The 26,296-nt window shown below is 41.0% G+C and overlaps 1 protein-coding gene across 2 annotated transcripts in view; it reads left to right on the top strand.

Annotated features, from left to right (window-relative positions):
• SLC28A2 (solute carrier family 28 member 2) overlaps nt 1–25,948 on the top strand; it is a 56,265-nt gene extending 30,317 nt beyond the window's left edge. For both annotated transcript variants that reach the window (XM_020912852.2, XM_020912851.2), the window contains exons 4-18: nt 6,264–6,355; nt 7,448–7,631; nt 9,083–9,224; nt 9,841–9,954; nt 10,305–10,382; nt 10,831–10,911; nt 11,345–11,425; nt 12,667–12,792; nt 12,875–13,005; nt 13,436–13,604; nt 13,789–13,986; nt 14,450–14,531; nt 16,581–16,679; nt 16,845–16,956; nt 24,266–25,948. In XM_020912852.2, coding sequence (XP_020768511.1) covers nt 6,264–6,355; nt 7,448–7,631; nt 9,083–9,224; nt 9,841–9,954; nt 10,305–10,382; nt 10,831–10,911; nt 11,345–11,425; nt 12,667–12,792; nt 12,875–13,005; nt 13,436–13,604; nt 13,789–13,986; nt 14,450–14,531; nt 16,581–16,679; nt 16,845–16,956; nt 24,266–24,386 — 1,810 coding nt within the window. In that variant the 3' untranslated portion in view covers nt 24,387–25,948. The remainder of the gene's footprint in view (nt 1–6,263; nt 6,356–7,447; nt 7,632–9,082; nt 9,225–9,840; nt 9,955–10,304; nt 10,383–10,830; nt 10,912–11,344; nt 11,426–12,666; nt 12,793–12,874; nt 13,006–13,435; nt 13,605–13,788; nt 13,987–14,449; nt 14,532–16,580; nt 16,680–16,844; nt 16,957–24,265) is intronic.
• Nucleotides 25,949–26,296: the final 348 nt, after the last annotated feature.

Raw genomic sequence — 26,296 nt, 5'->3', positions numbered from 1 at the left:
ACCCCGTGGACTGCAGCACGCCGGGCTTCCCTATCTATCACCAACCCACAGAGCTGGCTCAAACTCATGTCCATCAAGTCAGTGATGCTTTCCAACCATCTCATCCTCTGTCGTCCCCTTCTCCTCTTGCCTTCAATCTTTCCCCAGCATCAGGGTCTTTTCCAATGAGTCCGTACTTCGCATCAGGTGGCCAAAGTATTGGAGTTTCAGCTTCAGCATCAGTCCTTCCAATGAATATTCAGGACTGATTTCATTTAGGATGGACTGGTTGGATCTCCTTGCAGTCCAAGAGACTTTGGAGAGTCCTCTCCAACACCACAGTTCAAAAGCATCAGTTCTTCAGGGCTCAACTTTTTTTAAAGTTGGACTAAATTTATCTCACATTCATACATGACTACTGGAAAAACCATAGCTTTGACTAGATGGACCTTTGTCGGCAGAGTAACATCTCTGCTTTTTAATACTGTCTAGGTTGGTCATAGCTTTTCTTCCAAGGAGCAAGCGTCTTTTAATTTCATGGCTGAAGTCACCATCTGCAGTGATTTTGGAGCCCCCTAAAATAAAGTCTGTCACTGTGGTCATTGTTTCCCCATCTATTTGCCATGAGGTGATGGAACCAGATGCTATGATCTTAGTTTTCTGAATGTTCAGTTTTAAGCCAGCTTTTTCATTCTCCTCTTTCACTTTCATCAAGAGGCTCCTCAGTTCCTCCTCACTTTCTGCCATAAGGGCGGTGTCATCTGCATCTCTGAGGTTATTGATATTTCTTCTGGCAATCTTGATTCCAGCTTGTGCTTCATCCAGGCTGGCATTTCATATGATGTACTCTGCATATAAATTAAAAAAGCAGGGTGACACTAGACAGCCTTGACATACTCCTTTCCCAATTTGGAACCAGTCTGTGTGTTCCATGTCTCCTTGACCTGCATACAGATTTCTCAGGAGGCAGGTCAGGTGGCCTGGTATTCCCATCTCTTTAAAAATATTCCATAGTTTGTTGTGATCCACACAGTCTAAGGCTTTGGTGTAGTCAATAAAGCAGAAGTAGATGTTTTTCTGTAACTCTCTTGCTTTTTTGATGATCCAAAGGATGTTGGCAATTTGATCTCTGGTTCTTCTGGCTTTTCTAAATCCAGCCTGAACAACTGGAAGTTCTCGGTTCACATCCTGCTGAAGCCTTGCTTGGAGAATTTTGAGCATTACTTTGCTAGCATGTGAGATGAGTGCAGTTGTTTGGTAGTTTGAACATTCTTTGGCATTGCCTTTCTTTGGGATTGGAATGAAAACTGACCTTTTCCAGTCCTGTGGCCACTGCTGAGTTTCCCAAATTTGCTGGCATATAGAGTGCATCACTTGCACAACATCATCTTTTAGGATTTGAAATAGCTCAGCTGGAATTCCATCACCTCCACTAGCTTTGTTCAGTAGTGATGCTTCCTAAGGTCCACTTGACTTCGCATTCCAGCATGTCTGGCTCTAGGTGAGTGATCACACCATTGTGATCTGAGTCATGAAGATCTTTTTTGTATAGTTCTTATGTGTATTCTTGCCCCCTCTTCTTAGTATCTTCTGCTTCTGTTAGGTCCATACCATTTCTGTCCTTTATTGTGCCCATCTTTGCATGAAAGATATCCCTGATATCTCTTAATTTTCTTGAAGAGATCTCTGGTCATTCCCATTCTGTTGTTTTCCTCTATTTCTTTGCATTGATCACTAAGGAAGGCTTTCTTATCTCTCCTGTTCTTCTTTGGAACTCTGCATTCAAATGGGTTTATCTTTCCTTTTTTCCTTTGACTTTCACTTCTCTTCTTTTCTCAGCCATTTGTAAGGCCTTCTCAGACAACCAATTTGCCTTTTTGCTTCTATCTAGAAAATGCATATCTGCTTCTGTTATTCTGCTGTGTATGCTCAGTCGTGTCTGACACTTAACGAGCCCATGGAATGGAACCCTCCAGGCTCTTGTGTCCATGGGATTTCCCAGGCAAGAATACTGACGTGGGTTGCCATTTCCAGATCCAAGGGATCTTCCTGACCCAGAGGATCGAACCTGTATCTCCTGCCTCTCCTGCATTCTAGGTGGATTCTTTACCACTGTGCCAAAGGGGAAGCCTGCTTATGTTATTACCTTGCTTAAGTTCTTCAGTGGGTCTCTCCTCTCTATAAGACAAAGTCTAAATGACCTGGCTTCTGTTTTCTTTACAAGCTTTCTTCCCACCATCCATCCACATGCCCCCTGCTTCTCAGCAACAGTAAATCATACTGTTCTTTCAAAATGCTAGGCTCCCTCAAGGATACTTTTCTTCCTCTTGAAGTACCCCAGCCTTTTCTTCTGACTCCCTGCAACATCTCCCCTTGGCAAGCGCCTTCCCCTTTACCTTCGAATCAGTTCGTCTGTCCTCTTCATGTGAAAGCTTGTTCGACATTCACTGGCATGGTTACCTGCTCCTTTTCCTCTACTCTCCTTGCCATTATAACTTTGGAATTCTGGAATGGTCCCTCCCTCTGGTATTCTGGTCTTATGTGTCTAATTAGAAGTCACATGGGGTAATGGAAAGAGGTGGGTTTTAAATGCTAACTCTGGCAGAAGGCTGTTTTCCTCAGTTATGAGCATAACAGCCTTGTGGTTTTCGGGGGTGGGTGATTGACAGATTCTTGCAGTACCTGGTAAAAAGTGCTTACTAAATAGTATCTGGTTTTTCTTTTCTTCAGAGACAATTATTATTATTTTTTAAAGTAGTCCATATATGCTCACACTTACTCAGTCCCCTGCAATTCAGTTTTCATATAGTCACTCTTCTGTAAATGGCTTTTTCAAACAGAACCAGTCACCTGTTTATTGCCATCTTATTTGCCACAGAACCTGATTTTACACATCACTGAATGTCGTCAACCTTGCCTCCTTCTTGATCATTTCTCCTTTTCGCTTTTCTTCCTAGCTACTAAGTCTGTTGTTTCTTCTGGTTGTCCTATCAAAAGTGACTGTTCTGACTTCCTGGGAGGTGGGAATGGCAAGATAAATGGGTGGGTGTGAACTGCACAGGTTACTGGGAGGGAGGTATGGAAGAATATCTTGGGTGGACTAAGTTGCATGTCAATGCAAGTCCTGCATGAAGAACTTTAGGCAGCCCATCCTTGCTGGGAACTCCTCCCCCAACTCCTCCAGTTTTCTTTTGTTTTTCTCATTAGAACCTGAGCATGAATTCAACTGCTGAATGAACCAGAGCGCCTTTGTCCTCAAATTCCTACTGAAATCATTAGAAGAAGGTATAAATAAGGACAGCTTGTGCAGCATAGGGACTCCATGATGGGCATTAATCATATGGTAGAAACCTGGAGAAAGTTTTTCTAACAATGGAACTAAAGGGCTGGCTCACAAAGGCCACTGGGGAGAGTCATGATTCTCTCTAATGAGAGAGAGCTTTACTGGGAAGACTCTCCTGCTTTTCAGAACCGCTGCTACCCCGTCTATGGGGTCGCACAGAGTTGGACACAACTGAAGCGACTTAGCAGCAGCAGTAGCAGCAGCAGTTACCTCTAACTTGGAGGGATAAGACCTCTGGAAGGAAGAAGTTGAGGCTGGGTAGAATAGCTGTTGAAAATGCCACTAACTAGGTCCCTCTTGCTTTTCTGGACTGTTGGCATTGAATTTCTATTCTTAGTGTTAAGAAATCTGACTTTTTATTGTGCATCAAGTAAATATTTGGGTCCTGTGTGGAGAGAGAGTTCTTTTCCAAGGCAACACGTCCATCACAAATGAGCAGTTAAGCCCATCTGTGTTCTGATTTAAGTTCCCTTCTCACTCTACCTAGGCTGATGGTTCTCAGCACTGGTCATCCCCAGGCGCACAGAGTCTCTGCCTCCATTGTAGCTTTGCTGACTTCCCTCTGAGAGACCTTTCTCTTGTCTTTGCTGCTTTTCCAACTCCTATTTGGCTTTCCACTTTGGTTTGTTAACAGCCCTTTTGCTTCTCAGTCACCATTCTCCCTTGGGCACTTTTGGTAACTGTTCTTGAACTCCTCTGCAACACTATCCAGCAGTCTTGCACATCCAGTTTTAAACCAGTTGTATGCACAACTTTGAATCTGGCAAAGTGGTACCCCGTACAGTTCTTTTTATGCTGCCATCAAATGGGGTATCTCTTTTTTTGGTGGGTTCCAGTGTTATCCTGTCAACACAATGGTTGTTCAACACAATTTTAGTGTTCTCGAAGAGGTTGAGTGCATATCCTTCTTCTCTGCCGTCTTGAACTCTTTGCTATTATCAAATGGAAACTTTGGACTTCTTGAAGAGATTCTGGTCACTTCTACTTGGAAGCCTTGCCCTTTACTTAGACCATGATTTGATACTGAGTTGACTCATTTCCTTTGTTCTGGTTCTTACTTCAAGCTCAGGCAAGCAAGGATTTTCCCAGGGCCCCTCTGCCAACAGTCAGATGAATTTTTTTGAAGGGGAGTTTCTACATCTTGTAAAAAGGGTCGCTGAGAAAATGCATGAACACTCTTGCTGCTAGCCCTGACCTATGGTGCCCACTAATGCAGTGTTGAGCTAGCATTACCTAACATCCTTACCCTACTCTTTCTCACGCTGTCACCTGAGGCTGCAGGCAGTAAGCATGTGAATGAGAAGGTTATCATTAGTCCATGTCTGGAAAGTCTTCCATACACACACCTGGAGAATTTATCAGTGGATACAGACATCACAGCAAGTTATGGACAAGGTATCAAGTGTCACCATCTACCAGACAGATTATTTTTCTCAATTCAGCTTCTGGATATAACACACTTACTAACTCTCAAACTGAACCATTATATAAAGAGCTTGGCTGTGTTAGCAAGATCGTGGGCCAAGCAATATGCCAGGACCATAAATACCTGTGCATATACCTCTGTGCACTGCTTCTCAATTGGTTTAAAAGAGACTGAGATCTTATTTTCTCTTTTCCTTTGAAATGTCCCTTATGATTTTTTTTTTCAATCTTAATTTTTTAAAACAGAAGTTCAGCTCTAAATTGATGTTCTCAAATCAGATTGTTCATGGGTTTTGCAGAAATGAGTAATCTTCACTGATTTCTGGTAGTTCTCAGGAAATGATCGAATGTGGTCATAAGGTAATGGCAAGGTGTCCCCTTGGATTGATTAAGTCAGGGGGTGATAAGGAATATTTTCTCCTTTACCTATATCTGATAATATACACTCTACTCAACTAACATAGTGTTGGACTCCCTGACGAAAGAAGAAGAAAGGAGAAGAAAGAGAGAGGAGTGTATTAGATAGGAGAGGCAGCCATAGAACATAGAAGTCTGTGAACTAAGTCCCCAGGGCATTTGGAGCTAGTGGTTGGTCCCAGCCTTGGCTAAGCTGTTCTGTCTCAGCATGATGGCCAATAGAGACCTTCTTGCTGGGCTCATCTTCTTTGGATCTTCTGAGAATTTGGAAATTAGAGCTTTATGCTCATATGATTCCAGTGTGCTGAGGATATTTAGGAATGGCGGAGACAGGTGAGCCTGGGGCCTAGGTAAGATGCAGCATAGAAAGAGGGTTAAGAGCTCAGATTCTGAAGCCACATTGCCTGAGTTTATGTTCTGTCTATGCTCCTTACAACCTCTACAACCTTGGGAAAGGTACTTCTCTGCTTTCCAGTTTCCACATCTGTAAAATGGGAATGATAATAGTAACCACTTCAAGAGTTCTTATTAGGAGTCAATGAGTTACTACTTTTAAACTTCTTAGAAAGAGTCCAGCACATAGAAAACACTATACAAATGTTTGTTAAATTAAACTTGAGAAGACCTACTTGCTGGATGTCTCCTCTCAGGTCCTCTCAGCCAGGAATTCTTGGGGGGTGGGATTCTTGGGGATGGTAGTGTTTTCCTTCTGGTCTGTCAGTGCATGTCTGATTGACTGTTTAGGGTTGTGGCTTTGTGTGGTTTTTATTTTCTCTCAGAATGATAGGCCATTTCTGAATCTGGAAGCTGAGCGGTCCATTGTCTCCAGAGAACAGAAAGGTCCAAGAGTGTCTTCCTGCTCTTCCCTTGGGCTAACAATAGAGATATTGTTAGTCCAGGCTTGGCAGGAATGTCCTGAGCTGCTGCCCATTGGCAAGGTTGACCCAGCCTTTTCGGCATTGCTGGAACACTGCCTAACTTCTCCTGGATGAATTTCTTAAGAGAAAATTCTTTCTCAGGCTGGATCATCTAAGTTCTGGGAATTGATGCAAACAGGATATAGTAATTTTTGTTATCTTAACTTTTGGATTCTCATCAGGAGGACCCTACAGCCTTTCACCAGGGCAAGAAGTTTTTGTAAAACACATGCTGGCTTGTTCAAGAAGATCCTGCTGAGCCTGCTGTGTTTGGGTAAGGTATTGAGAACCTGTGGAAGTGAGAGACACAGTCATTTCAGAATCGTGACTTTCTGTCAAGACTACTACTAGATGGAAAGAAGCTATTTATTCATAAGTTGATCTAAAGGGCTATACGATGTATAGCTCTTAACTACTTGTAGTGAATTGTAATGTATAGAGTTGTACTTCTAGGAATAAGTAAAATCTGAGAATAAGCTATTTTTCAAAATGTACTATTCAATAGACTTAAATATTTCTAAGAATCTGGGCTTGTCTCTATTTTAGTGTCTTGAGTAGATGAAGGGCATGGTTCTTTAGTCTATGAAAAAAGCCTGTAGTATATGTTACTTATTTTCTGGTTTGCTCATAAGACCAATGATATAAAATGTTTCTAAAGGACAGCAAACCTTTTAGGAATTCCTTGGCAGTCCAGTGGTTAGGACTCGGCACTTTTACTGTTAGGGCCTCAGGTTTGATCCATGGTGTGGGAACTAAGATTCTGCAAGCCATGAGACACAGCAAAAAAACCCAACCAACCAAATAAATAAAACACATAGGAAACCTCTGTTTAAAATATGCTGTCAATGATATATGGGGCTTTGATGTCAGTATTAGGGGCAGCTGGGATGGTGAAAATAAAAATTATATTTTGGGGTGAGTCAGGGAGCCATAAAATGAGGACCATATGGCTGTACTTCCTAGTAGTAGCCTGCTTCCATGGCTTTGCTCAAGAGGAAAGGTTAAAATGACTGGGGTTATAAAGTTTTGAGAAAGGATCATTTTTTAAGTGTATAAAAGTAGATGCTGATCAAGCTCATACCAAGGAATAGAAAGAGGATACCAGATAAAATAGAAAGGAATGAGATTTCATCAGGGACAAATTAAAATATGCAGCATTCAAACTAAGTTGGTTACTGCTTGGAATCCCCCAAGAAAACAGCTAGCCATCTACCCTGGCGTTGGGAAGTGCAGCTCAGTCTGACAGCGCTGGTGGTAAGGTTGCTGGAGGGTTTTCCCTCCCTTATCCAGACATTCATGACTCAGTCTTCATTGGTTCCTAGGGTCTCTGCCTTGCTGATCCTTACTTTGTACTTTCTCTTTTTAGCTTATGCTGCCTACTTCCTGGCAGCTTGCATCTTGGATTTCCATAGGGCACTGGCCTTGTTCGTCCTAACCTGTTTGGTGCTTTTGGTCCTGGTTCACCACTTTCTAAAAAGGCTCTTTGGTGAAAAATTGACGAGATGTCTCAGGCCCCTTGAAAACTCCCGCCTGAAGTTTTGGATGAAATGGTAAGATAATCTCAATATCCCTGGTCCCACAACTTGTCTTAAACCCCAATCTATTACCCTTTTCCTCCTTTCCTGGTTTCTGAGGTGTCTGAGAAAAGTTCTCCTATACTTTACAAAACCAAGGCACAGAGAGCAAATAGCAGTGGGCCTCTGAGCACTGAACTTGGTCCAGTTTCTTACAATCTCCTGTCTTAATATTGCTTGCAGGTCAGGAGGGGTTACATTTCAGGGAAGCGTTTTAGTCTGTTTATTGTCAGGGCTGGTGTCAGAAATGAGAAAAACCATATTCCTCTTCACAGAAGTAATCGAGGCAAAGAATCTTACAGCTGCATTAAACTGTCAACTTGATTTGATGCTCATGTGTCTCTCCTTTAATTTCTGGATACTTTTTATGCTCTTTCCCCCTCTAGTCCTCCAGACTTCCTGCACCCACAGGTGTCTTATGATTCCCTGGAGTTTAGCACTGTTTAGTGTGCACTCAACTGAATGCTGCAGCAGCCACAGCTCATCTAACTGTGGCATGCACGCGTCCTTTGATCACAGACCTGGGGTGAGAGAATGACTTTCAGACTCCCTGTATGTTCCTCTTTTCTGCCTTTTGTCCAGTGGATGCACAGAAAATAACTGTTAAGAATGTTTGCAACAGTGATCATTTGGAGAAACACCCCAGACTACAGCCTAAATTTTGGATCATTGATTTATTTGACACTGAAGAGATAGACCTGAAGTACTCTCTTCATTATCTGGATGAATTCTGGAAGCCAGATTTAATTCACTTTGAGTTCACAGAGAGAACAGCCCCAGTATTCAACCCTGACCTGTCATCTGTCCTGTTGTCATTGTTGTTCCTGCGGCATCTCAATGGACAGTGTGTGTGTGTTTTGGTTTTCTTTTCTTTTCACATGTGATTTGCCTTCTAATTCTTACTACTTGAATTGAAATGACTCCAACGCTCAGACTTGAGGAGACTAGTTTGTGTATTGACTGTGCATGTTTGGTACATCAAGGGACCATAAGGCCACAAGTCGTTGATTTGTGGCTTAGCCTTAGCCTTTATTCTGCCCCTTCAAATGGTTGGAAGCTGGGTGGAGATCTATGGGGGACTTTTCCTTCTTCTTTTTAAAATCTTTTGGTTTTGCATTAAAGCAATCTTTAAGAATAAGTCTTTTTGTTACTGATATGATAGATTGAGGAAGTCATGACATTTATGTCCCCAGATTGGACTCTTTGAGCTTCCATCTGTGAGTAAAAGAGTTGAGGGGAGGGGAGAGGTGGTAACTGGGAAACCACCAGATGAATGATTCTAAAGACATGTCTCTGTGTCTAACCTGTTATGTTTATCCTTTTGATGAATTTATCCATTTGATGAATTTCTGTTTTTTAGAGGTTAAGTTTATTGTTTCTTATTCATTCACTGAGTTGATGGCATGATCCTGAAATTCCCTCTCCAGGGTGTTGGCAGGAGTCTCTTTGATTGGCCTTATCTTGTGGCTGGCTCTGGACACAGCCCAAAGGCCAGAGCAGTTGATCTCCTTTGTGGGAATCTGCATGTTCATCATCATCCTCTTTGCCTGCTCCAAACACCATAGCGCAGTGAGTTTGGGTTATGCAGGGGTGGGCGTAGTAATACCTAGCCAAGGACCATGTGTTATTAATTACAAAGCACATGTGCCAAGTATTGATTACAGAGGCACAGAACTAAGTTCTTAACAATCTCTGAAATTTTCTCCTTTGATAATTTTGCTCTTAAGTGAAGTTTAAGGTTCTAAGAGGCCCTGGACCACTTATTTTCAAACTGAGTCTTGATATCAATTTCGTGGATGCAGGCCAGTGTTAAAGACAAAACAAAGCAAAAAACAAAGAAGGAAAGAAAGAAAATAGAATACAGTAGAGAATCAACTTGTACTGCACATAGTAATATTAAAGTATTGGTTTATGATGCTTTTATATGTATGTGTGTGTGTATCTGACTGTGTGAGATCTAACCTGTAGGTGTAAGTTTAAAAAACATATAGATATATGTGGCTGTTTGTATATCACCGCCCTGTACCACATTCTCTCAACTCCATCTTACCCCAGATTTACTGTTAACATCCTAGATTGGTTTCAGAGGTTTCAGAGTACATGTACCCATGTTTAAAACACCAGCCAGGTAATTAACAAGTCTGATTTAGAACTCACATTGGAATAATGTTCTTTTTGGTCCCAGGTGTCCTGGAGGGCAGTGCTTTGGGGCCTAGGTCTTCAGTTTGTCTTTGGGATCTTGGTCATCAGAACTGATCCTGGTTTTAATGCATTTCGGTGGCTGGGAGAACAGGTTCAGGTATGAGAAATCGAATGTGAGGGCTTTGTTCTTTGCAAACCCTCGAGAAAGGAGATTGGGGGAAAGCATGAGATCACACTGTGTCTTGTTAATGATGGTGGTGGGAGATCTAGTAGGAAAGGCGAGAGTACACGGGGGTACAGCTAAGCATAGGAATGAAGAGAACTGAACTCCTGAGTCCTCTGTCCTTCACTGAGTAGCTCACAGGGACATAGCTTGCTTCCCATGCTGTCAAAGGGAGGCCAACTTCAGTAGCAGCAGTAGGTCCTAGTCATACATGAGGCTGATCCTATCTTCCTTGTGTCTTTTGTGACTTCACCCTTATTATCTCTCTCTCCTTTTTCTTTCAGATTTTCCTCAGCTATACAGTGGCTGGCTCCAGTTTTGTTTTTGGGGATGTTCTGGTCAAAGATGTCTTCGCTTTTCAGGTCATGTCTGTTTCATGAGCAAGAAAGAGGGTCAGTGGTGGTGGGTGGGGGGTGGGAAGAGGGATAAAACAGATGATGATGTGTGCCCAAGAAATCAGACAGTCTGTGTACCAATGATCCTAAGAAGAGGATTTGATCCCATCCATATAGGAAGCAGCGTCAATCTCTTGCCCTTTGTTCAGTGCCATACTGAAATTGGAATGAAATGGGGTGGGAGAGGAAGGTTCAGAAAATATCTTCTTGTGGCTTAGTATTGATGGCGTAATAGATTTGCGATACACTTAAAATGTATTCCTGAACTAGCTTGTGTTTAAATATACACTGAGTATCTATACTGTATCAGCTGCACTTGAGATGGTGGGAAGTTATCTTACACGCCTGAAACACAGTTTGCTTATGGCATGTTCGTTGTAGGATCTCACTGCCTGCCCCATCATTTTCATTACAGGCCTTACCCATCATCCTTTTCTTTGGATGTGTGATGTCCATCCTTTACTACCTGGGCCTTGTGCAGTGGGTTGTTCAGAAGGTGAGTCATTCTGCTGCACAGTCAGGAGGTGGGCTTTTATTATGTGATCTGTCAAGAGGCATGAAGATGATACTTACTTTGAAAAAGAAGGCTCATATTTCATATCTTGATCATTAGAACCAATGTGAAAAGCACACTCTTTCAAGCGTACCTGATATCAGATGGTCAGAACCAGGCCCTGGGCAGGCTGAAGGGCACAGCAGGGAGAAAAAGTGGGCTGAGCTACCATTTCATACTGAGTTTTATTTTTTCTGGAAGCAAAGAGCCCTGAGTTCTGGTCCAGGATCTGTTTGTAACTTGCTTTGTGGTCTCGGCCTTGTCACTGTTCTCTATGCCTTAATTTCATTACCAACGTTAACGGAGGAGGAGTTTTGCTGGATACACTCTGAGATTTCTGCTAATATTAATGTTTTGGGTGTTTGCATCCCTTTAGATTGCCTGGTTTTTGCAAATCACCATGGGCACCACTGCCACAGAGACCCTGGCTGTGGCAGGAAACATCTTTGTGGGTATGGTAAGCATCCTGAGGACTTCTGAATCTTTTCTCTGGGGAACAGAAAGTATGGCAGACAACGGGCTGAGAAATGTATGCTTTCCTTTTGAAAAGTCAAATAAATGAAGACTGTATGGGCAGCCACTCATTCTGATGAAACAAAATTCAGAAGCTCAAAGGGAATGCAACTCATTGCTTTCACCTTTCATCTCTAATAATACTTATGTGATACATATAATGGGGATATACTTAACCATAGATCTAACTTCTTACACAGGAATTTAGGGAAATGTCCTGGTCTAAATCATTCCCCTTCAGGGACTATGAAAGGTGTTTCCTCCACATTCTGGTTTCTTCCAGTGACCTTTGTTTTCCAGGGTCTCTAAGGAGCCTTGCTCAGGGCTGACACCAAAGCTCTTCCCCATAATACTTGTTTGATACATTTGTCTATATGGAGTAGGTGCTCAGTATATACTACTGACTGATCAGCTTAACACTAGGGAAAATGACATGTCAAACAGACAAGGAATTAATATTGAAGTCTTTCTCTCCTAAGGTCCTAGGCTGATTAACTGTATTTGAAATGGTCTCAGAGTTCTTCCATATACTTCTACCATAGCATGCAACATTTTGCTGAAATTCTCCATAACCAATTTAGTTTCCTCTGCTAGACTATGAAGTCCTAAGAGTAGTAACTTTGCCTTATTCATAAAATGTCCCTATCATCTCCTATAGCACTAGGCACATAGTTGTCACTCTTTAAGTCGTAAATATTACCTATTTTACAATACTAGATATAGTTTGTGTAGTTGGGCCTTCATAATTTCATACCATTTTCACAAACATTGTTTCTTTTGATTGTTTCATCAACGTTGGGCTTCAATCATGTAGCAGTTCATTTAATGTGTACTTTTTAAGCAGTTAATAGTTATATTAGTAAGTACACTGTACTCCATAAAGTCGTCCATTAAGTATACAGTTTTAGACTGAGAACCTACAAAAGAAATATACCATTTCTCATCTATAGAATTCTAATTTTTAAATAGATGAGACAAACACATATGAAAACACATAGAACAGTGCCAGCCAGGATGTAATTAGGTGCCAGAGGGAGTGAGCCAGACCCTGGGAGAGCCTAAGTGAGGAGCTCAGAGTCTGAAGGGCACCCACACTGGAGGGATGTGTGCCCAGGGCTGGGGTGGGCACTCTAGGGTGGGAAACTGCACCCCTCTTGAATCTGACTCTCTCCGTCTTATTTTTAGACGGAGGCACCTCTGCTCATCCGTCCATACCTTGCAGACATGACGCTCTCTGAAATCCATGCAGTGATGACTGGAGGGTTTGCCACCATTTCAGGCACTGTATTGGGAGCCTTCATATCCTTTGGGGTAAGCATAGTCTGTTTGATCATTCCTGGGTGAGCCCAAGTCTGGGTTCTGTAGATGCTGACTCCTAAGTCTGGCCTTACAGATTGATGCATCATCCTTGATTTCTGCCTCTGTGATGGCTGCCCCTTCTGCTCTTGCTTTGTCAAAGCTGGTATATCCGGAAGTGGAGGAGTCCAAGTTCAAGAATAAAGCGGGGGTAAAATTGCCCCGTGGGTGAGTTCAATGAGGCATATAATTTGGGAGATGGTGAGGTCACATGCAGTATCAAGAGTGGTGCTGTGGTTCAAGGCTCCAAGTCTCCTGGAGAGGGAATAATATGATTCCATATCTCCTTGTGTCTACCTCTGCCTCTAGCTAATCATGTTGATTTGTTTGTTTTGTTTAACCCTCCCATTTCCTCTGCCTTCTGCATGCCATTATCCTCTGTTCTTTGTGTCAGTACAATTTCATGGTGATTGAATTTGACACTGTGAAAATTAGTAATTTCCACAGAAAGGGTCACTAGGAACCCCCATCACCTCTTAAACTGTTCTTGCACTCTCCTGTTGCACTCCCGCACTCCTGGGGCACTGGGACATCTCTTTTCTGAGGGGCTGAGATTACTCTAGACACCGTGTTCTTCCCTTATGCCCAATAACCACAGGAAGGAGAAGAATGTCCTGGAAGCTGCCAGCAATGGAGCCACAGATGCCGTAGGCCTTGCTACTAATGTAGCAGCCAACCTGATTGCCTTTTTGGCTGTGTTGGCCTTCATCAATGCTGCCCTCTCCTGGCTAGGGGAAATGGTAGACATACAGGGACTCACTTTTCAGGTAATGGATTCCATTTACCTGGGCAGTCCTTCTAGGGTGTGTTTAAGAAGTCCTTGAATTGCACATGTCTTCTGACCAACAGTGGGCTAAGGGAGCATGGCGGGGAGAAGGGGTTAGGAGACTGAGTCAAGGTTCCAGAGAAGTTTTAGGCTCCTGATGTGAGATATCTCTTTCTCTCACCCAGGTCATCTGCTCCTATGTCTTAAGGCCCATGGTTTTCATGATGGGTGTCGAGTGGGCAGACTGTCCAATGGTGGCTGAGATGGTGGGGATGAAATTCTTCACGAACGAGTTTGTGGCCTTTCAGCAACTGTCTCAGTACAAAAACAAGCGTCTCTCTGGAGTGGAGGAGTGGATCAAAGGCGAGAAGCAGTGGATTTCTGTAAGTGCCAGTCTGGAAAAGCATAAACTGTCTGTGGACAGACACAAAGTATTAGGCAAAAGTTTATCTCACACACACGGATCCCTCTCCAGGGTCCCAGGCCTGACCCTGGGAAGAGTCAGGATCAAAGCAGAGTTTGACCCAAAGCAAGAGTAACAGTGTGCTTAGCTTCTGTGTCTGAGCTGCCCTGAGATCTGCCCCCTCCTCCACACTGACCTAGCTTCTCTCATAGAGTTCATAGGCTCTGAAGGCTTTGACAAGAAGAACACTGGACAAGAAACCAGGGTGGTTTTCTTGTCATTATCCCTGTAATAACTCAGGGAGCGGTTATTTTCTGAGCATACTTTCCACATTGCTTAGAGTGGTATGGACAAGATTGGGGGTTCTCAGTACTCTGGAACTTCTATCATGATTATACAGTTGCACACATGGGACTGAGTTTATTTATTTTTGTTTTCCCTAGGTGAGAGCTGAAATCATTACAACGTTTTCACTCTGTGGATTTGCCAATCTTAGTTCCATAGGAATCACACTGGGAGGCTTGAGTGAGTTAATTCTTTTTCCCAGCTACCCAATATGCCAGCCAGGTCCCAGCATCTATAGTAGGCAGCCCTGGTGCTTCAGTACAAGTTGAGCCCAGATAGAGAAGCTGATGTGAAATGGTCCTCTCTTTTGGCAGTTAATTTGGAGTTCAGGTAATCATGCTACCTGGCTATGAGTGGAGCCAAGGCTGGGTTTATTTTATTTTATTAAAAAAATTTTTTTTCCATTTATTTTTATTAGTTGGAGGCTAATTACTTTACAATATTGTAGTGGTTTTTGCCATACATTGACATGAATCAGCCATGGATTTACATGTGTTCCCCATCCCGATCCCCCTTCCCAAGGCTGGGTTTAGAATTTCAACTTCTGTTATTGTTTTTTCTCCTTCTGGTTGGAGGCCCAAAAAACCAATTTTATTTTTCTTTTTCCTATGAGGAACACTATAATGGTATTATTTTTATTTTGCCGTTAAATGGACATAGTACATAAATAAGTAAAAGTATTTTGTTTTTTTGTTCAGTGGTGAAGGTACTTTCTGAAATTATGCTGCTCACCAGTTGACTTCATAGAAGTAGGCGTTGTGCAAGGAATCATAGAACAAATAAAAACAGACATATAAGGTAGATAGATAGAGCAAGTGCTGTGAAGTGTTGGAATTAAAGCTATAAGTCACCAGGTGTGGGAGAAATGAGTATTTTAAGCATACACAGATTACATTTAGATTGCTGAGAATATTGCTAAATGGCGATGGTTGGAGGAAATAATATGAAGAAAGTGGAGCTGTCCTTGAAGGCAGGGCAAAGAGAACGAGTGGATTCCAAGAGTTTGGAAGATCTTTGGGCTCCAAAATCACTGCAGATGGTGACTGAAGCCATGAAATTAAAAGATGCTTATTCCTTGGAAGAAAAACTATGACAAACTTAGACAGTGTATTAAAAAAAGCAGAGACCTTGCTTTGCCGACAAAGGTTCGTCTAGTCAAAGCTATGGTCTTTCCAGTAGTCAAGTATGGATGTGAGAGTTGGACCATAAAGAAAGCTGAGCGCCGAAGAATTTATGCTTTTGAGCTGTGGTGTTGGAGAAGATTCTTGAGAGTCCCTTGGACTGCAAGGAGATCCAACCAGTCAATCCTAAAGGAAATCAGTCCTGAATATTCATTTGAAAGGACTGATGTTGAAGCTGAAGCTCCACCTGATGTGAGGAGCCGACTCATTGAAAAAACCCTGATGCTGGGAAAGGTTGAGGGCAGGAGGAGAAGGGGATGACAGAAGACAGGATGGTTGGATGGTATCACCGACTTAGTATGAGCAGCTCTGGGAGTTGGTGAAGGACAGGGAAGCCTGGCGTGCTGCAGTCCATGGGGTTGCAAAAAGTCAGACACGACTGAGCGACTAAAGAACAAAAAATAAGAAAAATACAGCTTAGTGTGTTCATTTTTTATTGCACTCATGTTCTGGGCTAGAATCATTAAGTTGATTTACTTGGTAGCTGATCAAACAACCTAAACGTGAAACAGTTTCCTTTCAGTTTCTTTTCCCCTTCTGTCACACAGTTGTCTTGTCTTCTAATTCTGATATCCGATTACCACCTGATTGTGAGATTGCCATCTAGTGGTGGAATATGCACGACATGACTAAGGATTAGATGAATGTTGCCGATCTCATCTCTCTGGCTCAAAATAGTCTGTCTAATTCTGTCCACCCTAAGCATGCCAGTTTCAGCTAGTGAACACCCAAGGCATTTGCAGTGTCTGAAGCAATGCAGAGCTTTTCTTGGTTCATATACATCTTAGGAATGTTCACAGAACCACCGAAGTTAGAGTCAGACACACCATCCTTGACCTGGGGAGTGTCTAAGTTAGTGACCTATGAATACATATACTTCTAAGCACACCACTGGCAAGCATCTGGTGGTTGACTGTGATTCAATCACAGTAAGAATGTGATTCATCTGCTGTGTTTTGATACTCAGCATTCTTCTAATCCGGTTTCATGGGTATACCCGGTTGCTTGGCAGGGAAGAGATTGAATTGTTTTGTTTTGTTGTCTGCAGCATCAATGGTACCCCACCGGAAGAGTGACTTGTCCAAGGTTGTGGTCAGTGCCCTCTTCACAGGGGCCTGTGTATCCCTTATCAGTGCCTGTGTGGCAGGTAAGTGTCCCAGCTGTCTCAGAATAACTGATTTAACCATCCGTCTCACATGTGCATGGAAAAGGCTCCTAATCTACAGTGTTCTCAATTTATACCCAGAGAATTAAGAGCCTTAAGGAACATGTGTAAAATCTTCCCCTTAGCATCTCTGTCTCCTTTATCCAGGAATCCTCTATGTCCCCAGGGGAGCAGAAACTGACTGTGTCTCCTTCCTAAACATGAGTTTCACCAACCGAACCTATGAGACCTACGTGTGCTGCAGAGAGCTCTTTCAGAGGTGAGTGAGCACTGGATCCCTGCTTGAGTCTCCTCTTTTATGCTCTTTCACTCAGGAATTTCTGGGATTGAAGAAAAGTAAGATCTTGAGGGTAATCACATGGATATTGAAGAGAACATATAAGAAAGGGGGATAGGTATCTGTGGTGGTCTAGATCTCTCTTCTTTTCTATTATTAGATGCATACTCACTGTTAGCTCTAGCATGGACAAATCATCAGTTTTACAAATGACAATACCCTGTATTGATGGGGTACTGAAAAGTGGAGGGGTAGCAGAAGAAGTAAGGGAGGGTGGTTTCCCTGATCAGAAGTGAAGTATTTATTGTGATTTGAATATAGATAGGTTGTAGGTGAAGGTTGACAATGGTCCTGAGTGGCCCAAAACTTAAGAGCTTCTTCAGACAGAAATGAAGACAGAGAAAGTTGAATTGATAAAATCATGATGCATTCAGGTACATTCAGGCATGTAAAAATGAACTTGTTTACCAATTACTGGGATATTATTAGAATAGTTTTCTGGTTCTGTGTGTAAGGAATTCAGAGGTCACCAGTCCATCTTAAGATGAAAGTGAAAAAAAGCTGAATAGTCTGAAAAATCAATAACTCTTCTTGGATCTGTAAGAAACACAAGGCAAACTGCTGACCCCAAGATTGGAGTGACAGGCAAACACAGGGAGTCATGGTTTACTGGAGCCACAGAAACCTGTGCAGGGGCAGGACAACCTGAAACTGCGGTTGCCGAAGCCTCAGGGTGGACAAGTCTGAGTGTTAAAAACTCTGAGGGAACCCACTTATCAGGGGGAAACCCCACACTTTTGGAAGTTTTACCTCTTGGAACTAGACTAGGTTCTCATAGTAAATATCAGACAAAACCCCCCTCATGCTTCTGGCAGGTGGAGGGGAAAAGGAACTATTTTGAAATACACCAAAAACAAAGCACTCTGTTTTTTAAAACAAGACCTGCCTTTAGGAAAAACTAATTAACCAAAGCCTAATCACCTGGAGTATTATCAGAGTCCACCTGACCTAGAAGAAGAGAGATACCCAACTTCAGCCCACTCTAGCCATCCTGTCCCATTCAAGGAGGGAGGAAAGACTGAGAAACACTTGTGAAGTTCAGAGTTCAGAGGCACAGGCTAACTAAAAGGCTGAGACCTAACCACAGGACAATAGAATGCCTCCCCTCCCCAACATCTCACCACTACATTGCTAAGGTCTATTTACAGCTGTTCCTTTTATGGGTGTCATGTCTAATTATCAAGAAGAAATTACAAAACACACTAAAAAGCAGAGAACACAATTTGAGTAGACAGAGCAAGCATCAAAACCAGACATGGCAGAGATTTACAAATTATCAGAGTGGGAATTTTAAACAGCTGTGATTAACATGGACCTTCCCTAGTGACTCGGTGATAAAGAATCCACCTGCCAGTGTAGGAGACACGGGTTCCAACCCTGGATTGGGAAGATCCCTGGAGAAGGAAATGCCAGCTTACTCCAGTATTCTTGCCTGGAAATTCCATGGAGAGAGGGGCCTGGAGGGCTACAGTCCGTGGGGTTGCAAAAGAGTTGGACATGACTTAGTGACTAAACAACAATGATTACTACATTGAGGGCTCTAATGGATAAAGTAGGCAGCACGCAAGAACAGATGAGCAGTGGAAGTACAGAGATACAGGAATCCTAAGAAAGAACCAAAAGGAAATGCTGCAGATCAAAAACACTGTAACATAAGTGAAGAATGCCTTTGAATAGCTTATTAGTAGACTAAGCACATCTGAGAAAAGCACTTCTAGCTTGAAGATAAATCATCAAAAATCTTCAAAACTGAAAAGCAAAGAGAACAAAGACTTGGAAAAAAAACTAAAATAGAACATTCAAGGATTATGGGACAACTTCAAAAGATGTAACATACATGTAATATGAATACCAAAAGGAGAAGAAGAAATGTTTGAAACAATTATTACTGAGAATTTCCCCAAATTAATGTCAAGCACCAAATCACAGATCTGGGAAGCTCAGAGAACATCAAGCATGATAAATGCCAAGAGAACTATACTTAAAAGTATCATTTTCAAATGATAGAAAATCTAAGACAAAGAAAAAATACCAAAAGAAGTCAGTTGAAAACTAAAGGGAGTATATCATAAGCTAAAAGAACTAGTTACAGGACTCAGAAAGAAAAGAACTGAGGAACTAGAATGTTTGGTTCTGCAAAAGCAAAAGGTGTATGTACCTGTGCTGATATATGGGTGAATAAAGAGAGTTCTGGAAGATGAGGCTAAAAGATCTTATAAGGCCTTCTATGAAGTGCTAAGAAATTTAGATTTGGACTTATAGAATTCTGAACACATGCTGAGATGTTTTTTCAAAAGATCATGTTGGGTAGCCATTTGGATGTCGGGGAGACCAATAAACACATTGCTGTATTACTCTGAAGTAGGAGATGATGAGAGCTGATACTAAGTAGTTGTGAGGATGAAGATGCATTAGACCAAGGAGAATCAATAGGGTTGTTTACTTAAGGGAAGAAAAGGGTAAGGGAGAGAAAGGAGTCTCAAATGTCTGTACCCTTTCTGGCTCGGGCAAGTAGATCTAAGGGCTGCCATTTATTAACTGACAAGAAGGGGATTGATTCTGAGAATGGGAGGCAAGGGGAGAGATTATGGCTTAATGCAGGTAAATATGTTGACTTAGAAGTACCTGTGGAAACGTCATGTGAAGCGACTTAGGTCTGGAAATCAGGAGAGAAATAAGAACTGGAGATAGATTTGAAAGTCGTCATTAAGTATGTGATCTTACATATGTTCACTATACAAGTAGAGGCTTGGGTACTAGCTCCTTAACAGGTAACTATGCCAGGTGAACAGATATTATCCTACTGGGTTTGGAGGTTTTCACCAAAGAAGGCAACCAATATCTTCTGAAAAAATAATCTTTTTGTTGCACTGATAAAGATGAATCATAATCTAGATAGATCACTGGTCTGGCATAGTTATGATTTCTCTGTTCTTGTGGCAGTTCAGTAGATGTCATTGTAGGCATAATCTGAAGTAAATGAATAAGGTGAAAATCGCTAATTTTTGTTTAATGATGAGTACATCACTGAACCTCACTAAAGGATTAATAGAATACTCTTTCCTGCTCATTTCTGCCCTCAGAAATGCAACTGACTTTTTGCCTAAAGTCACTTACTGAGCATCATTAGTATCTAGAATCTGAAAGAGAATGTTTTTGTCCAGTTCATTCATAGTAAATATTTGGAGTGACTCCAGACCAAGATGACAACAAAGGAGTCTTGAATTTCCCTTTTCCTATGTATGCACCAAGTGTACAGCTACACATGGAATAATTCTAAGAAAAATCAAGAAACTAGCTGAATGACTGCTATGACTGAGAAAATACCTACACTGAACTGGGTAGGAAAGGCCGAGACATACTCTCATCATAAACTGCACCCCTGGCAGAGCACCATGTAATGGAAAGGAACTCGAACTCTAAGCTTCCCCCTAAGCAGTGAAGGGTTTAGACTGCACGTCTATGGCCCCAGTGTTTAAGGCTCCACTCTGCCTACGTCCCTAACCCTTCAAGTTTACCCATGTAGGAGAATGAAACTGAACTCCTGTCTTATATCATACATAAAAGTCGACTCAGAATTGATTAAAGACTTGAACATAAGACCTGAAACCTTGAAAATCCTTGCAGAAAACATAGACAGCCCTGGACATTGGTCTTAGTAATGATTTTTTTTTAATTAAATTTTTAAAGTTGTAGTATATATGCTTGCTTTACAGTGCTGTGTTAGTCTCTGCTGTACTGCAAAGTGAATCAGCTCTATGTATGCATGTATTTCCTCCATCTTCAATCTCCCTCCCGCCCCGCCCCCATCCCACCCCGCTAGGTCATTACATACCTGTATTTCCTCCATCTTCAATCTCCCTCCCACCCTGCCCCCAGTCCCACCCCTCTAGGTCATTACATACCTGTATCTCCTCCATCTTCCATCTCCCTCCCGCCCCGCCCCCATCCCACCCCGCTAGGTCACTGCAGAGCGCTGATCTGCGTTCCCTGTGCTATGCAGCAGCCTCCCACTAGCTATTGCACACGTGTGTGTATAGTGTAGATGCGCCAGTGCTGCTCTGTCAGTCAGTCCCACCCTCCGCTTTCCCTGCTGTGTCCACAAGTCCGTTCTCTATGTCTCTGTCTCTATTCCTGCCCTGCAAATATGTTCATCAGTATCATTTTCTAGATTAATATGCGATATTTGTTTTTCTGACTGATTTCACTCAGCATGACAGACTCTAGGTTCATCCGTGTAACTGCAAATGACCCAATTTTGTTCCTTTTTCTGCCTGAGTAATATTCCACTGGGAGCTTCCTTGTTGGCTCTGTGTGGTAAAGAATCTGTGGGCCAATGCAGGAGCCACAGGCGACGCTGGTTCAATCTGTCCATAGGCTCTCAAAAGGGTCAGACGTGACTTAGGGACCAAAACAACAGCAGCAGTATTCCATTGTATATATGTATCCCATCTTCTGTCGATGGACATCTAGATTGCTTCCATGCCCTGGCTTTTTGTAAATAGTGCTGCAATGAGCAGTGGGGTACATGTATCTTTTTGAATTAATGATTTTCTCAGGGTATATGCCTAGTAGTGGGGTTGTTGGGTCATATGGTAGTTCTATTTTTAATTTTTTTAAGAAACCTCCGCATGTTCTCCTTAGTGGCTGTATCAATTTATGTTCCCACCAACAGTGCATGAGGGTTTCCTTTTCTCCACACACTCTTCAGCATTTATTGTTTATAGATTTTTGATGATGGCCATTCTGACTAGTTTGAGGTGTTAACTCGATGTGGTTTTGATTTGTATTTCTCTAATAATTAGTGATGTTGATCATCTCTTCATGTGTTTATTGGCCATTTGTATATCTTCTTTGGAGAAATGTCTGTTTAGATCTTTCATCCATTTTTTGATTGGGTTGTTTGTTTGATATTGAGCTGTATGAGCTTCGTGTATATTTTGGAGATTAATCCTTTGTCAGTTGTTTCATTTGCAAATATTTCTATGAGGGTTGTCTTTTCATCTTGTTTATAGTTTTCCTTTGCTGTATAAAGCTTTTAAGTTTAATTATTTCACATTTATTTCTGTTTTTATTTTCATTATTCTAGGAGGTGGGTCAAAAAGTATTTTGCAGTGATTTATGTCAAAGAGTGTTATACCTATGTTTTCTGTAAGAGTTTTATAATGTCTGGCCTTACATTTAGGTCTTTGATCCATTTTGAGTTTATTTTTGAGAATGGTGTTAGGAAGTGTTGTAATTTCATCCTTTTATATGTAGCTGTCCAGTTTGCCAGCACAGCTGGCTGTCTTTTCTCCATTGTATTTTCTTGCCTCCTTTGTCAAAGATAAGGTGACCATAGGTGTGTGGATTTATTTCTGGAGCTTTCTGTCCTGTTCCATTGATCTGTACTTCTGTACTTGTTAGTAATTTTTTTTTATTTGAAACCAAAATCAAAAGCAACAAAAACAAAAAAGAGCCAACTGGGACTTCATCAAACTAAAAAGCTTCTGCACAGCAAAAAAAAAAGAAAGAAAGAAAAGTCAGCTAACAAAATGGGAGAAAATATTTGCAAAACACATATCCAGTAAGGAATTAATATACAAAATATACAAGGAACTTATATAGATTGATAGCAACCACCCCCAAATAATCCAATTTAAAAATGAGCAGAGGAATTGAATAGACATTTTTCCAAAAAAGTCACCCAAATGGTCAATGGCCAGCAGGTACATGAAAAGGTGCTTGATATCACCAACTAGCAAGGAAATACAAATAAAAACCAAAATGAGGTATCACCTTACACCTATTAGGGTGGCTGTCATAAAGAAGACAAGTGACAACAAATGCTGGCAAGGATGTGTAGAAAAGGAAACCCTTTTACACAGTTTGTGGAATCATAAAATGGTATAGTCGCTTGGAGGTTCCTGAAGAAACTAAAAATAGAACTACCATATTATCCAGAAATCTCATTTCTGGTTATATATCCAAAGGAAGCAAAGCCATTTTCTGTACTCCCATGTTCATTGCAGCGTTATTATGGTTCCTGTTGTTGCCATGGTATTGAAACGACCTGTGTGTCTACTAACAGATAGATGGATAAGTAAAATGTTGTAGAAGTACACAGCGGAATGTTATCATCCTTAAAAAAGAAAGAAATCCTGGTATTTGCAACAATGTGGATAAACAATTACACTAAGCGAAATAAGCCAGAAAAAGACAAATACTGCATGGTCTCACTCATGTGAAATCTAAAAAAAAAGAAATAAAAATTGCATGTACAGAATGGTGGTTGCCTGTGCCTAGTGACTGGGGGGATAGGGAGAAGCTGGTATAATAGTACAGACTTTCAGATATAAGGTGAATAGGTCTGAGAATTTAATGTATCTCATGGTGACTATAGTTAATAATACTGTATCATATAGTTGAAATTTGCTAAGAGAGTAGAACTTGTGTTCTCATCACACACACACAAAAGTAAATATGTGAGGTGATGGATGTGTTAATTAACTCAATGTTGGGAATCCTTTCACAATATATGCATATGTCAACTCATCACACTGTACACTTTCTATATATTTCAACTTTATTTGTTAATTATACCTCAGTAAAGCTGAAACACACATACATATACAACCAAGCCTGAGCTGTTTTCTTTTTTTCCAAACTTTAAACTTTTTATTTTGTATTGGAGTATAGCCTATTAACAATATTGTGGTAGTTTCAGGTGAACAGGGAAAGGACTCAGCCATACATGTACATGTATCCATTCTCCCCCAAACCCTCCTCCCATCCAGACTGGTACATAACTTTGAGCAGAGTTCCATGTGCTATACAATAGGTTTTTGTTGGTTATGCATTTTAAATATATTGATGTATACATGACCTTCCCAGTGTTTTCCTTTCTTAAGAGGGAAGTGGTTTGGAATATCATCTCACTTTTTTTAATAAATTCAATTCTAAATCACATTACAAAGCATAAATTTTGCTTCAGTGATGTTTGGAAAGGACTATGGTTAGGAATTGGAATTGGGCACAGAAGCAGACACATTGTATAGGGTTTTTTGCTAGTACTATCTTGGGCATGAATGAAAAAATACACTTAATTCTGTCCTACTTACTTAGTCATTGTGATTGGACTCATTAATAGGTTTCTGCTTTTGTTTTCACCTGCTTGGTAGAACTTACTGATACATCTTGTTGCATTGTTTTTATCTGACCCACTGTGTATCTCTCTGGTTTTTCATTTCAGTACTTCTCTGAATGGGACCTATAACCCTCCTTCTTTTTCTGGTCCCTGGGAAGATAAAGAATTCAGTGCTATTGCACTGTATAACTGCTGTGATCTCTACACCAGTGCTGTCTGTGTCTAAAGCTGGTTCATTTCCGTAAAAGTCCTAACCTGGATGGCTTTTTGATGGCAAAGGTATTTATGTACTCAGAGTTCTCATTCCTATAACTCATGCACCTTGATCTTTAACAGTAAACATAAAATTTTCATTTTGGTTCACTATATGTCAGTAATGAAAATTAGCACTCATTTTTCCATTATTTGGTTGAACCAAATAAATTTTTTATGGGCTCTGTTTGAACCTAGAGTCAAAATAAATATTACCATATCAAAAAATATCTTACAAACCTTGCTTCTAGTTGCCATATTAAGAATTATATGATATAGTATGCTTTAAATGTGATTTGGTATGTAATGTGTACTGAGGTAAAAAGCTGTATTTCTTGGAGTTCTGTGAATGAGCTGGGTTTATGGTACTAAAGGTATACATGAAAATTACGTGAATATTGAATGATAAGATTTTTCTGGTTGTCACACATTTGTAGACCTGAAAACTCCTTAAAATCATTACATAGTAATATTTCCTGTATGCAGACTTACAAGGAATGTCTGTTTCTTAGAGGCCCTTGTTTTGTTTTAGTATTCTGCTTTAGTGCCATTTTGCTTCAAGTTTACTGACTCTTCTAAAATGATGGTTTGCAGGGGAGATGACACTTTTTCCTCCCAGAGGACATTTGTCAATGTCCTGAGGTATAATTAATTGTCACAACTGGGGGGATGCTACTGATGTCTTCTATTGCGTAGAGGCCAGAAATGCTGCTAAACATTCTAGTGTGCACGGGTCAGCCTCCACAACAAAGAATTCTCTGGCCCCAAATGTCAACAGTGCTCAAGTTGAGACACTCTGACTTAGAATATTTCTTATATCTAATATTATTTATAATATTATAGCCTTAAGGAAGAGTTTCAAAAGAATGTAGGAATTCCTCAAAAAGTTAAACATAAAATAACCATATGGCCCCACAATTCTATTCCTTGGTATACCCAAAAGAATTGAACACGGTTGTTCAAACAAGTACATGCACATGCATGCCCACAGTAGCACTATTCACAATAGTCAAAAGGAGGAAACAGTCCAAATGTCTATCAGTAGTTGAATGGATAAACAAATAGTGTTATGTACATACAATGGAATTTTATCCAGTCATAAAAATCATGAAGTACTGATATATCCTACATGGACGAACCTAGAAAACATTATGCTAAGACAAAGAAGCCAGACACAAAGGCTTATTATTATATCATTCTATTTTGTATGATTCCCTTTATATGAAGTATTCAGCACAGATAGATCCATGGAGACAGAACACAGATGGGTGGTTGCCAAGGGGAGGTGGTGGGGGAGGAGGAGTAGGGAGTTACTATTTGACGAGTATGCGGTTTTACTGTGGAACGATGGAAATGTTTTGGAACTAGATAGAAATGGTGGTTACACAACATTGTGAATGTACTAAATGTCATTGGTTTGTTCACTTTCAAATGGATAATTTTATATTATGTGAATTTCCCCTCAATAAATTATATATATGTGTGTATATATATATATATGTAAATAAATATAAATACCATTTGTATGTCCCCTTAGCGAATCTGCCTTCTTCCACTTCACAATTATCTGAGCTCAGAACCTCTTGGCCTTCCTTCTTGTCTCCGTTCCTATCTTCTCTTCCTTATTTTTTGTAAGTACCAGACCACCTTACCTGTCTCCTGAGAAACCTGTACGAGAGTTAAGAAGCATCAGTTAGAACTGGACATAGAACAACGGACTGGTTCAAAATTAGGAAAGGAGTATGACAAAGCTGTATGCCATCCTGCTTATTTAGCTTCTCGGCAGAGTACATCCTGCGAAACGCTGGGCTGGAGGAAGCACAAGCTAGAATCAAGATTGCTGGGAGAAATATCAGCAACCTCAGATATGCAAATGATACCACT

The sequence above is a fragment of the Odocoileus virginianus genome, chromosome 6 (genome assembly GCF_023699985.2).
Source record: "Odocoileus virginianus isolate 20LAN1187 ecotype Illinois chromosome 6, Ovbor_1.2, whole genome shotgun sequence".
In the NCBI taxonomy this organism is placed as follows: domain Eukaryota; kingdom Metazoa; phylum Chordata; class Mammalia; order Artiodactyla; family Cervidae; genus Odocoileus; species Odocoileus virginianus.
This window is presented reverse-complemented; position numbering and strand designations above follow the sequence as displayed.